The following is a 12613-nucleotide window of genomic DNA, read 5'->3' on the forward strand; positions in this document are numbered from 1 at the left end:
AGTGGGAGCTCACTTAGGAGCAGGGGAGACTGACTTTCTTACTCTTCCAATTAAGTCATTCAACAGGTTTTTAATAAGTGCATGAAACCATGAACATACTTGTTTCCCAACAGACTGACTTCTCTGAAGGAAAGGACAAGGTCGTCCCCATCTCTGGAATCCCAGCACCTAGCACAATGCTTTCAGACGACAGAGGGCCAATAAATGTTAAAATGCATACTCTGAAAGGGATGGAAAGAATCTACCCTACTGGATAGCTGGTCAAAAGTAGAGTCAGTTATTGAGAAACAAAATCTTTCTCTGTGGAACTGACATGACAACTTCTACGTTCATCCGTATGGCTAAACAACCCCCATGCTATGGAATGTTCTATAGCAGTAAACAAGGTGAATCTTTATGTACTGGTATGGAAAATGCTCCATGATTTATTGTTAGTTACCAAAAAAAAAAAAAATAGAGAGCAAGTTGCAAACAATCTAATTGTATAACATTTTATCATTTAGAAAAAGACAACAGCTACATGTTTCAAAACACATATATGTAAATACAGAGGAAAAGGCCTGGAATGTTACACGTCTGATAACAGCAGATACCTCAGACAGAGTAAGGTGGTGGATATTATCAAAGGGATTTAGCTTTGTCTAGAATATTGGAACTTTTTCAAGATTACATTTGTGTATGGTGCTCCAGCGGTTAAGAATTTGTGCTCCCAATGCAGGGGGCGCAGGTTCCATCCCTGGTTGGGGAACTAAAATCCTGCATGCTACCCAGCGTTGCCTTAAAAAAAAAAAATTACATTTGTGTATTATTTGTGTAATTAAACCGTTTTAAGCAAATTTCTATTTCTACCAATTTCTCTGCTACCTGGACACTGAACTGTTCTTAAAGGGAAGGAAAATAGACCTTTCCCTGGTACTGCCAGTAGGTTTATCTTCTAAGCATAGACACCAGACTCTCCCTAAGCCTCATAAAAAATGTAGGGAGGGCTTCCCTGGTGGCACAGTGGTTGAGAGTCCGCCTGCCGATGCAGGGGACACGGGTTCGTGACCCCGTCCAGGAAGATCCCACATGCCACGGAGCGGCTGGGCCCGTGAGCCATGGCTGCTGAGCCTGCGCGTCCGGAGCCTGTGCCCTGCAGCGGGAGAGGCCACAACAGTGAGAGGCCCACGTACCGAAAAAAAAAATGTAGGGAAAGGAACAGAAAAGAGTTCCTTAACCAAGCCCTGGCTGTCATAGCCAGGGCCTTCACGAGAACCTTCTGTGAAACAAGGCCAGGCGTCGATTTCGTGAGAGGCGACTGATACCACGTTTAAGAAAAGTGCGCTCATCTCAGTAAAACTGGGAAAAGAAAGTGCTCTAAGGACCGTGCATATTTCTATGGGACTGCAAAGTACAGAGAGGGAAGTGAGGAGCGCCAGTACCCGCCCGAGGTTCTTTAATTAAAAAAAAAAAGGAAAGTGCACAAGCTTTAATGGAGGAGAAACAGGAGGTGGTGCATCTGTGCTTAACCAATCACAGCTTCACAAATATTAAAAGCGTCTCTTGTGTGTAGCGATTTGCAGTTTGGAATATTCCCTCTCATACAAATTAAAGAGGCCAGGCCAACTTCTGCCACGAACACAAGCGTTATCTCCGACCCATCAGCGAATATCTCTCCTTTGGTGGCTTTAGTTTCCGCAAAGAAACAAAGAGGGGTTGAGGTGAGCCAGAAGCGCAGCCATTCTCTGATTTCCAGCCAAAGCCAATACCGACCAACAAGCGAGCGCCTCTTCCGCGTGGCTGCGGAGGGGATGCCGATCTTTCCTGCTCCTCGGCCGGAGCTCCCAGGTGACCAGAAGAATAGGGCCGAGCGCGGGACCGCCCGTGCGCCGACTCGCTCCAGGGACCGGTCACTCCCAACCCGGGGAGTCAGACAACCAGCGCCGCGGCCGGGAAAGTCCCGAGAGCGCACCGGGACGGACGCTGGGCCGCGTGACGTGGTCCAATCCACGGCCTGCATCGGCGGTTTTCCTCCAACTGGTTGACTGGCCCCTCCGCTGCCTCCCCGGGAGCGGTCGGAGACGGAGGAGGGGGCGGGCCTAGGACGTGGCCCAATGGGAACGCGCGCCTCGGCGGCGGGGGGCGGGGCCGGGCCCGCGGCGCAGGGCTGGGCGGCGGAGGCTCCAATGAGCGCACGCCGCGTCCGGGGCCGGCTGGTGCGCGAGACGCCGCCGGGAGGTTGGTGGCTAATGTAACAGTTTGCAAACCGAGGGGAGTTGTGAAGGGCGCGGGCTTGAGGGGCGCGCTGCTAGCCTCGTGGGTCCATCGGCCGCCGCGTTTGTCCCAGAGCTGGGGCCACAGGAGCGGAGGCAAGAGGTAGCGAGGGTGGGGATGGCGGTGGGGACCGGCCACCCCTCCTAGAGGAGGCAGCGTGCTAGCTCCGGGGGCGGGTCGATAGTGGGAGTGAGGGCCGCACGAACGCCGGTGCGCTTGGCCCTGCATCTTGGTCCCCGGGGCGCCCCCACGTCTTAGGGGTGGGCCGGGACCCGTTTCCGGGAGTGGGAGCCGCCGTCTTCGGCTGGTGAGGCTTAGGTGAACTCGGGGTACTCGGTACCCAACGGCGCGGAACCTTACCGTTCCAGGCACAGCGTCTGAGTAGGCAGCGGGGCCTGGTATGGGATGGAGAAGGGGAGCGGGCGGGACAACCCGAAGGGATGCTGAGGATGAGACAGGCCCTTCTTCCATCCCAGCCTCCCCCAACGTCACCATCTCTCAGTTCCTGTCCAGGCCCGGCCCGGCTTTCCCCGCCAGCAGGGGAGCTCCAGGTGTAGGAAGGTAGTTGAGTCCTGGGCGGGGATCCCTGGCCGCACCCCAGGTGTCTGACAGCAGGGACAGTGCTGGGGTGCGCCAGTTGCTGCCTATGCTGTGGACGGAAGGCCCTGGTCTCCTTTCTCCTGTCCTGTTACGTTTATTTGGGGATGTGGTGGCTGGCGGCCAGGATCTCTGCTGTTTCATCTGGGCCTTTGTGTGGGCATTTCTGAGGATGCTGAGAGTGCTTGGTTCTCATTGGGAGGGAGGGGATGGGATGTAGACTGCTCTGCCCTGGGTTAGGAGGGAGTAGGTATGAATCTTAAAGCTTCTCTGTTCTGGATGAGGTTCTGCCTCCTTCACTCAGGGCATCCAGTTACAAGTGTTGTTTTTCTCCTCCCCCAGAGACACAATGGCAGCCACCTTCAGGAGGCAGAGGCCGAGGACGCTAGCCTGTTGGGCCTTGATGGCTGTGCTCTTGGCAGACCTGTTGGCGCTGAGTGGTGTGTACCCCAACAGAGGCATCAAAAGAAGTATAAACGAGTGAATGTTGGATGATACATGGTGGGAAGGGGGAAAGAAGCTGGTGGTGGGAAACTCTGGACTCTTAGGTTGCCAGACCCAGACCTTTTTCTTTGTCCATTGCTGTCTTACTTTCTCCATGGAAAGCAGTGTGCTTTGATTAGCGGAGCCTCAGGAAGTGGGGGAAGAGGGGCTAATTGACAAATCTGTTTCCCCTTCAGACACGCTGGCAGTGATGTCTGTGGACCTGGGCAGTGAGTCAATGAAGGTGGCCATTGTCAAGCCTGGAGTGCCCATGGAGATTGTCTTGAACAAGTGAGGGCGGCCGCAGGGTCGGGTGGGGAAAGGGAGTCTGCGGCCCAAGCCACAGTGTGTTCTTCGTAGTGCCCTCGGCAGACTTTGGTGTCTGCACGATTGATGGTATGTGGGGTGTTGAGGCTCCTGAGAACACACGCTGCCATAGACACCTGGTCCCATTGTCTCTTTTCCACAGGGAATCCCGGAGGAAAACCCCAGTGACTGTGACCCTGAAAGAAAATGAAAGATTCTTTGGAGACAGTGCAGCAAGCATGGTGAGCTAGCAGCCCGCCCCCTTCCCAGAAGCAGTGGGCAGAGGAGAGGAGGTAACAGACCCCAGAGTCTGTTCCCTGATCGATCTCTGAGGTAGGAGGTAGGTGATGGCCAGCTTGGGAGCCTAATACTCTGCTTCTTCTTTACCTCCTCTCAGGCCATCAAGAATCCAAAGGCTACGCTGCGATACTTCCAGCACCTCCTGGGGAAGCAGAAGAATAACCCCCACGTGGCCCTTTACAGAGCTCGTTTCCCCGAGCATGAGCTGGGCTTCGACCCAGAGAGGCAGACTGTGTACTTCCAAATCAGCCCGTGAGTGCCCTGCTGGGAAGGGTGGGCTCAGCGGGCCTGATGGGGTCCCCATTGGCATGTGCTCACCATTGTGCTTGCCTCGATGCCTGGCTTTCCTTGCCTCTAACTGCTTCCTTCCCCCAGGCAGCTGCAGTTCTCACCTGAGGAGGTCCTCAGCATGCTTCTCAATTACTCCCGCTCTCTGGCTGAAGATTTTGCAGGTGAGCGGCCAAGATGGGGCCAGTGGTAGCCAGGTTCCCTAGGGACTCAAATGGAGGTAGTTTTGCCTCCCAGGGAATATTTGGCAACGTCTGATGACAGTTTTGGTTGTCACAACTGGGGAGCTACTGCTACTGGCATCTACCAAGTAGAAGCCAGGGGTGCTGCCAGACATCCTAGACTGCACCCCCGCCCCCCAAACCAAAGAATTACCTGGCCCAGAGACTTCCCTGGCAGTCCAGTGATTAAGACTCCATGCTTCTACTGCAGGCGGCACGGGTTTGATCCCTGGCGGGGGAACTACGGTCCCGCATGCCGCACAGTGCCACCAAGAAAAAAAGAGAGAGACTTATCTGGCCCAAAACATCAATTGTGCTGGGAATGGGAAACCCTCCTCTAAGGTATGAAGCTGGTGGAAACTGTTCTGTTGTCCCCTGTAGAGCAGCCCATCAAGGATGCAGTGATCACTGTGCCAGCCTTCTTCAATCAGGCTGAGCGCCGAGCTGTGCTGCAGGCTGCGCACATGGCTGGCCTCAAAGTGCTGCAGCTCATCAACGACAACACTGCCACTGCCCTCAGCTATGGAGTCTTCCGCCGGAAAGATATCAACAGCACTGCCCAGGTGAGCCGGGGAGGAACTGCTGACCAGACTCGCAGGGTGGCTGAGTCTGATGATGGAGGCCATTTGGCTCATTTTGCATCTTGTTTCCATGGCTGGCCTTTGACAAAATGAGGCAAACAGCCCTCCGCCCCTTTTGGAGCTGTTTGGCTTTCGCTTGAGAGTTGGTACAGCCCCTTGCAGGCAGGGAGGCAGGCACCCTGGAGTTGAATAAGGTTCCTGTGACAGTGGCCTTGTTGTCTCTACAGAATATCATGTTCTATGACATGGGTGCAGGCAGCACTGTGTGCACCATCGTGACCTACCAGACAGTGAAGACTAAGGACGCAGGGATGCAGCCACAGCTGCAGATCCGGGGAGTGGGGTAAGTGGGTGCTGGGAGGAGGGCTGCTTGCTGAGATACCCTCGGGTCAGGGGTTTCTTCTCAGAGGGGCAGCTGCCTCACTTTCTTGCTCCCTGCAGGAAAGCTTTCCTGGTTAAAGCATCAGTCACCATAGGGTACCTCTCCCGAAGAGCAAGGGGTAGATGGAAGTTGGGGGAGGACAGCTTGGGAAGACTGAAGGGCAGGGAACGTCCCAGGCTGCTTCTGAGGAAATCCACAAGGCCATAGGCCATACGTGGAGTGTCAGGTTCAATTATTTTTTTGTTCTTGTCATTCCCAGTTTACTTATCACTGGCGTTATCTTATTTCACGAGCCCATCCTTTCCTGTCCATCTTTACTGCTTCTATGCTAGTCCAAACCACCATCGCCTCTTACCTGCAGAATTGAAGATCTCCCCGCTGCCAGTGTGGCCTCCCTCCAGTTCTTTCTCCGCATCTCAGCCAGAGGGTTCTTTTCAAAATGCCAACCTGACTGTATCTCGTTTCTTTAAAAACCCTACAGTGGCTTCAAACCTTTGCCTTGGCCTATGAGGCTGTGCCTGTGTGCTCCCGGGCTCCTCCTGCTTGGCCTTGACCCTGAACCTCTTGCTCTTTGAGCTCCAGCCACCCTTGCCCTCCATGGAACTTACACACCGCACTCTCTCTCACCTCACAGTTTTTATGCATGCTTTTCCCTCTGTCTAGAATCTGTCTAGAATGTTCTTTCCTCTTCACCTAGTTAACCTCAACTCATCCTTCAGGTTTCAGCTCAAGCATCACTTATTCACAGAACTTTTCCTAACCTCTCTAAATAGCTGACATTTTCCATATATATGTTTAGTGGTGTTGTCTCTCTGTTATAACACATAGGTTGGTTAAAATTTCACATTTATATGATTATCTGGTTGCTGGATTATAAACTCTTTGACAACAGGGGGCATGTCTTGTCTTTTCCTTCTCACAGTTGCATCTTCAGAGACATACATAGTTTGATGCCCAGTAGGTACAGCTGAATGAACGGGCAGATGCCTGTCACTGTGAGGTGTCAGCCACGTGGGTGAAGGCCAGGTTCTGTGCAGATGAAGAAGCCCTGTGTGTTCCTCATGCTTTTCCCTATTCCCTTTCCCGCACAGGTTTGACCGCACCCTGGGGGGCCTGGAGATGGAGCTCCGGCTGCGTGAGCACCTGGCCGGGATTTTCAACGAGCAGCGCAAGGGCCAGAGAGCGAAGGACGTGCGGGAGAACCCCCGTGCTATGGCCAAGCTGCTGCGTGAGGCCAATCGACTCAAGACCGTCCTGAGTGCCAATGCCGATCACATGGCCCAGGTGCTCACATGCGGCTGCTTGAGGGCAAATATTCCCCACCCAGGGGGTGGAGGATCGCGCCACCCTGAGCTAGACTCCCTGTGCCTGGTGTGGCGCATCCCTTCTTCCTGTGCTTCCTTCCATCCTCCCGAAGTCCTGTTCCCTTGGTGTCTGACCTGCTCACTCAGAGAGCAGGACCTGGGTGAGAACTCTGAGCCTCCTCATCCTCCCGCAGATCGAGGGCCTGATGGACGATGTGGATTTCAAGGCGAAGGTGACTCGGGCGGAGTTTGAAGAGCTGTGTGCAGACCTGTTTGAGCGGGTGCCTGGGCCCGTGCAGCAGGCCCTGCAGAGTGCCGAGATGAAGCTGGTGAGGGGGTCGTCGAGGAGGGCATGGCGGGGAGGCAGGTGGGATAGAAAGTGATGAGGTGGCAGGAAGGAGGGAGCGGGAACGTCAGGGAGGAGTCAGTGCTGAGGAGGAGGGTTAACGCGTGCTGACCCATCTGCCATTCTTTCTCCCCCTGCAGGATGAGATTGAGCAGGTCATCCTAGTGGGTGGGGCCACTCGGGTGCCCAAAGTTCAGGAGGTGCTGCTGAAGGCTGTGGGCAAGTGAGTGTGGGAGGCTGGAGGGCTGAGGGGAGGCGGGCCAGGCTGGGAGCTGCAGGTGGCTGGTGCTGAGGCTCAGGACGCTCACAGGGAGGAGCTGGGCAAGAACATCAACGCCGATGAAGCCGCCGCCATGGGGGCTGTGTACCAGGCAGCAGCGCTCAGCAAAGCCTTCAAGGTGAAGCCGTTCGTTGTCCGAGACGCGGTGATCTACCCCATCCTGGTGAGTAAGCCTGTCTGGTGGGGTGACGGGCTCCCTTTACCTCTCCCAGGGCCGCCTCCACTGTCTCCTCTAGACTGTCCGTCTGTCTTCCTGCCATTGGTGTTCCCTGCCCTTCTTCCCCGAGACCCTCCTCTGCTTCTCCAGCGTACCTCCCCTCTGCCTGCCGTGTAGGTGGAGTTCACGAGGGAAGTGGAGGAGGAGCCTGGAGTTCGCAGCCTGAAGCGCAATAAGCGCGTCCTCTTCTGCCGGATGGGGCCCTATCCTCAACGCAAAGTCATCACCTTTAACCGCTACAACCATGACTTCAACTTCCACATCAGCTATGGTGACCTGGGCTTCCTGGGGCCTGAGGATCTTCGGTGAGGGGATGGGGCAGGGAGAGGGCTCCAGGGAGGGAGGGTTTGGGGTCTGAGGGTGACACAGGGGAAGCAGGCTGTGGGCTTGGTCTTGGGGTTGGGCTGAGCGTCTCCTCTGGGAGGAGCTTCCATCCCGAGGGTGTCCTCGGGGAGGGCCCCACATCTCGTGCTGGGAGGCTGTGTAGGCTAGAGCTGGGAGGGCTCCCCTTAACGGCTCTCTCCTCCCCACCCAGGGTATTTGGCTCCCAGAATCTGACCACGGTGAAGCTAAAAGGTGTGGGTGAGAGCTTCAAGAAGTATCCCGACTATGAGTCAAAGGGTATCAAGGCTCATTTCAACCTGGATGAGAGTGGCGTGCTCAGCCTAGACAGGGTGAGAGCAGGAGACCCCGTGTGCAGGGCGGGGGCCCAGGCCCCAGCAGCCTTTTCCAGAGCAGTTCCTCATGGTATTAGAACGTGATAAACGAAACGGGTTCTGGAGTTGGGTAAACCTTAGGTTAAACAAAGCTAACCGGGGACCCGGTATGGGCCGTCTCAGAGCCTGTAAATGCTCGTGGATGTTATAAGTTTCAGGATCTGTAGAATGGTTGAGGAACCTGTTTTTTTTTTGTTTGTTTTTTTTTTTTTGCGGTACGCGGGCCTCTCACTGTCGTGGCCTCTCCCGTTGCGGAGCACAGGCTCCGGAGGCACAGGCTCAGCAGCCATGGCTCACGGGCCCAGCCGCTCCGCGGCATGCGGGATCTTCCCGGACTGGGGCACGAACCCGTGTCCCCTGCATCGGCAGGCGGACTCTCAACCACTGGCGCCACCAGGGAAGCCCTACGAACCTGTTTTTAAAGAACGGTTCTGGGGGTTAATATCTTTTAGAACATACGGGGGCAGTAACGGCCCATTCGGTGGAGTGGAGAAGTGTGAGGGTGGGTGGAGGAGGAGCTACGGTCCCCTCCTGAAAGGGCTCATAATCAACAGGGCTGGCGGTGACTCCATCCAAGAGCCTGTAGAAGGAGGCCGGTGAGAGAACAGGCCGGCACACCTGGAAGTCACTTGGATGTGCCTAAGCAGTCACCCGCCAGGCAGGATGTTTGTGGGGAAAAGGTGGCTTAGCGTGTGCATTTCTTCACCTCGGATCCCTGTCTTCAGGTGGAGTCTGTGTTTGAGACGCTGGTGGAGGACAGCCCAGAAGAGGAATCTACTCTGACCAGTAAGATGAGTGTGCACACACGTGTATGTGTTTGTGTGTGTGTGAGAGGGTGTACTTGTGTGCGTTTCGGGGAGGTGGGCGGGCCATGCCCTTAGGGTTGGGGGTGGAGTCAGTGCTGTGGTCCCCTTTAAGTCTTTGGGTTTTCTTCTTTCTAGAACTTGGCAACACCATCTCCAGCCTGTTTGGAGGTGGCACCACACAAGATACTAAAGAGAATGGTACTGACACTGTCCAGGTAAGGCCAGGATGGAGCCAAGGGAGCATGGAGGATGGTGCGTGGGACCAGGCGGAGGCAGCAGGGACAGGGGGTTGGAGTGGGCATCTCAGCTGCCTAGGATGTGATAGACCTACCCCTCGTCTCAGTCCAGGCCGAGTTCACCACACCCTCCTCTGGACTCTGAGCTGTCCCTGTGCTTGAGCTCTGAGGCCCACCCTCATCTCCAAACGCTTTTCCTTTGTCCAGCTAGACTGCTGCAGTCCAGATGCCTGCTGCCGATTTCCATACAGTCGTCCTCTGTCTCCCCTAAGCTGTGTCATGGGCGGTGAGCCCCTCAAAGCAGAGCCGTGGGGACCTGGCATTGCTGAGCCGGTCCTGATCCATAGGCTCTGCTAGTGACTATTGTGGGTGGGCGTGTCTGTGATTATTTCCCAGGAGGAGGAGGAGGGACCTGCTGAGGGGAGCAAGGCTGAGCCTGGAGAGCAAGCAGAGCTCAGGGAGGAAGCTGAGGCCCCAACAGAGGACACCTCTCCACCCCCACCCCCTGAGCCTAAGGGGGATGCAGCCCCTGAGGGAGAAAAGGCTGCAGAGAAAGACAACGGGGAAAAGCCCGAGGCCCAGGTGAGCTCTAGGCAGAGTGAGGCCAGCCTGGACCCAGCGGCTAAGGGGACAGGTGCCTGCTTTGCTTCTTGGCCCCCAGAGCCCTGCCTGTGGAGGATAGAAGGGCCAGCACTTTCCCTGACACCTTGGTCTCTTCACCCCAGAAGCCAAGTGAGAAGGGCGAGGCAGGGGCTGAGGGTGTCCCTCCAGCCCCGGAGGAAGAAAAGAAGCAGAAGCCGGCCCGGAAGCAGAGAATGGTGGAGGAGATTGGGGTGGAGCTGGTAGTCCTGGACCTGCCTGACTTGCGCCAGGATGAGCTGGCCCGCTTGGCGCAGAAGTGAGTAAAGGCTGCAAGTGCGTGGAGGGTGCCCAGGGTGTGTGGAATGGAGCCCCTCATGCCTGCCGCCCCTGTCCACAGACTCCAGGACCTGACGCTCCGGGACCTAGAGAAGCAGGAACGGGAAAAAGCAGCCAACAGCTTGGAAGCCTTCATCTTTGAGACACAGGTTGGTCGGCTGGGAAGCACACCTGCCCCAGGCCCTGTGTCTGGGGCTGGGGAGCAGGGAGGGGGTCCTGCTCCATGAGCCTTGCCCCCAGGGCCTGCTGCATGCTCGCGCACTTGTGCACCTCCCCAGGACAAGCTGTACCAGCCTGAGTATCAGGAAGTGTCCACTGAGGAGCAGCGTGAAGACATCTCTGGGAGACTCCATGCCGTGTCCAGCTGGCTGGAGGATGAGGGCTTTGGGGCCACCACAGTGGTGAGGGACCTCCCAGGACATGGCGGGCCGGATGGGAAAGGGAGGAGAGCTGGGGTGCGAGGCCATGATGAAGGATGCACGGCTGGCTCTCGGGCTGACATGTCGTCCCCTCAACCCGTCTGCCCTCTCCCTCCCCCACATCCATCAGATGTTGAAGGAGAAGCTGGCCGAGCTGAGGAAGCTGTGCCAAGGCTTGTTTTTTCGGGTGGAAGAGCGCAAGAAGTGGCCCGAACGGCTGTCTGCCCTCGATAACCTCCTCAACCATTCCAGCATGTTCCTCACGTGAGCGGCCCCTTCGCTTTTCTTCCTCATTCAGTCCCGCCCTGTCCCTCCTGGACTGATGGTCTCCTCTCTGGCTGCAGGGGGGCCCGACTCATCCCAGAGATGGACCAGATCTTCACGGAGGTGGAGATGACAACGTTAGAGAAAGTCATCAATGAGACCTGGGTAATCCCCGTGTAAATACTTAACTGGAGACTTACCTGGCGAGGTGGGCTGTCCTAGGCAGCGTGGGAGATGCAGAGAAACGGAGAGCTGGCAGCTTCTGCCTCCGGGCTTGGCAGCTAATCCGGAAGGAAGAAGATGGTTGTGTTTGAGGCCGTGTCGGATTAGTCCCAGACTAGGGTCATAGCCATGAGTCTTCAACCAGACGAGCAGCAGAGCCCATCCCCGTGAAGTTAGAGAAGCTGCTTTGAGGAGCTGGGACTTGAGCTGGATGCAGAAAGTGGGCCGGGGTTTGGGGAGGTGAGAATGACTTGTCATGAGAAGCAGAAACTGTTTTGGATTTGGGGACTCTTGAACCAGAGCTCAGAAGTGGAGAGGTAAGGAGAAAATAATTAAGACGTTCAGCTGTAGTTAGTCCATAGTAATAGGATGTAAGCCAGAAATGTGTAGTTTGGGACTGCCATGTGGAGAGTCTCGAATGCCATTCTGAGGGGTCTGCTTACTTCTGGGGCTGACGGCCAGGGGCAGCAGTGATTAGGGGTCTGAGGGAAGAGCCTGAGGTTGGTTGGGGGGTGTATTTCACCTGGGACAGAGGTGTCTGCCATCTCCGTGGCTGGCTCTGAGCCTATCCTCGCCCACAGGCCTGGAAGAATGCAACTGTGGCCGAGCAGGCCAAGCTTCCTGCCACAGAGAAGCCCGTGTTGCTCTCCAAAGACATCGAGGCCAAGATGATGGCCCTGGACCGAGAGGTGCAGTATCTGCTCAATAAGGCCAAGTTTGCCAAGCCCCGGCCCCGGCCCAAGGACAAGAATGGGACCCGGGCAGAGCCTCCCCTCAATGCCAGTGCCAGTGACCAGGGGGACAAGGTCATCCCTCCAGCAGGTGAGGGCAGGGTGCCTGGTTCCAGGTGCTACTGGGCAGCAAGAAGCTTTCCTTTCCCTCCCGGGACTACATCTTCCTCCTGGTTTCCCTCCAGGCCAGACTGAAGATGCAAAGCCCATCTCAGAGCCTGAGCAAGAGACTCGTGAGTTGGGGAAACTGATTGGGAATATGGGCGTCGTTTAGCCGAGGGGTCGGCGAACTGGCAGGTACAGCCTCTTTGCAGACGGCCCGTGAGCTATGAACGGCCTTAGAAGGTTATTTCCAAAAACGAAATAAGGAAAGAGACCTAGTGTGGCTCACAAATCCTAAAATACTTACTATCTGGCTCTTTGCAGAAGACGTTTGCCATCCCCTCTGTTAGCCCCTTCCTTCCTTTGCAGACACTAACCCATTCCTTCCCGAAAGCAGGATCTGAACCGGCGGACTCTGAACCTCTGGAGTTCGGGGGTCCCGCGGCAGGTGAGGGCAGAGTGGGAGATGGGGTACCGGGAAGCCTAGCAGGGTCTGGGGGGAGATGCCTGCCCGGAGCTGGGCCCGTTACCTCCATCTCACCTGCTTTTGGTCCTTTGCTGTCCCCCAACTCCCACCAGAATCTGGACAGAAGGAGCAGCCTACAGGACAGAAGCCAACGGTGAAGAATGATGAACTATAA

The 12613-nt window shown here is 56.0% G+C and overlaps 1 protein-coding gene across 3 annotated transcripts; it reads left to right on the forward strand.

Moving 5' to 3' along the window:
• Positions 1 to 3193: 3193 nt before the first annotated feature.
• On the forward strand, positions 3194 to 12613 carry HYOU1 (hypoxia up-regulated 1; the record flags this gene model as incomplete). Of its 3 annotated transcripts, none has more annotated exons than XM_079709501.1 (25): positions 3194 to 3290; positions 3531 to 3624; positions 3803 to 3881; positions 4037 to 4191; positions 4315 to 4391; positions 4830 to 5011; positions 5257 to 5372; positions 6503 to 6695; positions 6910 to 7044; positions 7202 to 7284; positions 7372 to 7504; positions 7676 to 7863; positions 8094 to 8232; positions 9000 to 9060; positions 9216 to 9295; positions 9713 to 9898; positions 10042 to 10214; positions 10296 to 10383; positions 10513 to 10635; positions 10784 to 10917; positions 10998 to 11082; positions 11721 to 11961; positions 12056 to 12103; positions 12367 to 12420; positions 12552 to 12613. In XM_079709501.1, 25 exons carry the CDS (start codon positions 3200 to 3202, stop codon positions 12611 to 12613), a joined length of 3000 nt encoding a protein of 999 aa, XP_079565627.1. The 3 variants fall into 3 exon arrangements, with proteins under 3 accessions (XP_079565627.1, XP_079565625.1, XP_079565626.1); XM_079709499.1 differs by having other exon boundaries at positions 3200 to 3290; positions 12370 to 12431; positions 12563 to 12613; XM_079709500.1 differs by having other exon boundaries at positions 3200 to 3290; positions 12370 to 12420.

The sequence above is a fragment of the Hyperoodon ampullatus genome (assembly GCF_949752795.1).
Source record: "Hyperoodon ampullatus genome assembly, chromosome: 7".
Classification (NCBI taxonomy): Eukaryota; Metazoa; Chordata; class Mammalia; order Artiodactyla; family Ziphiidae; genus Hyperoodon; species Hyperoodon ampullatus.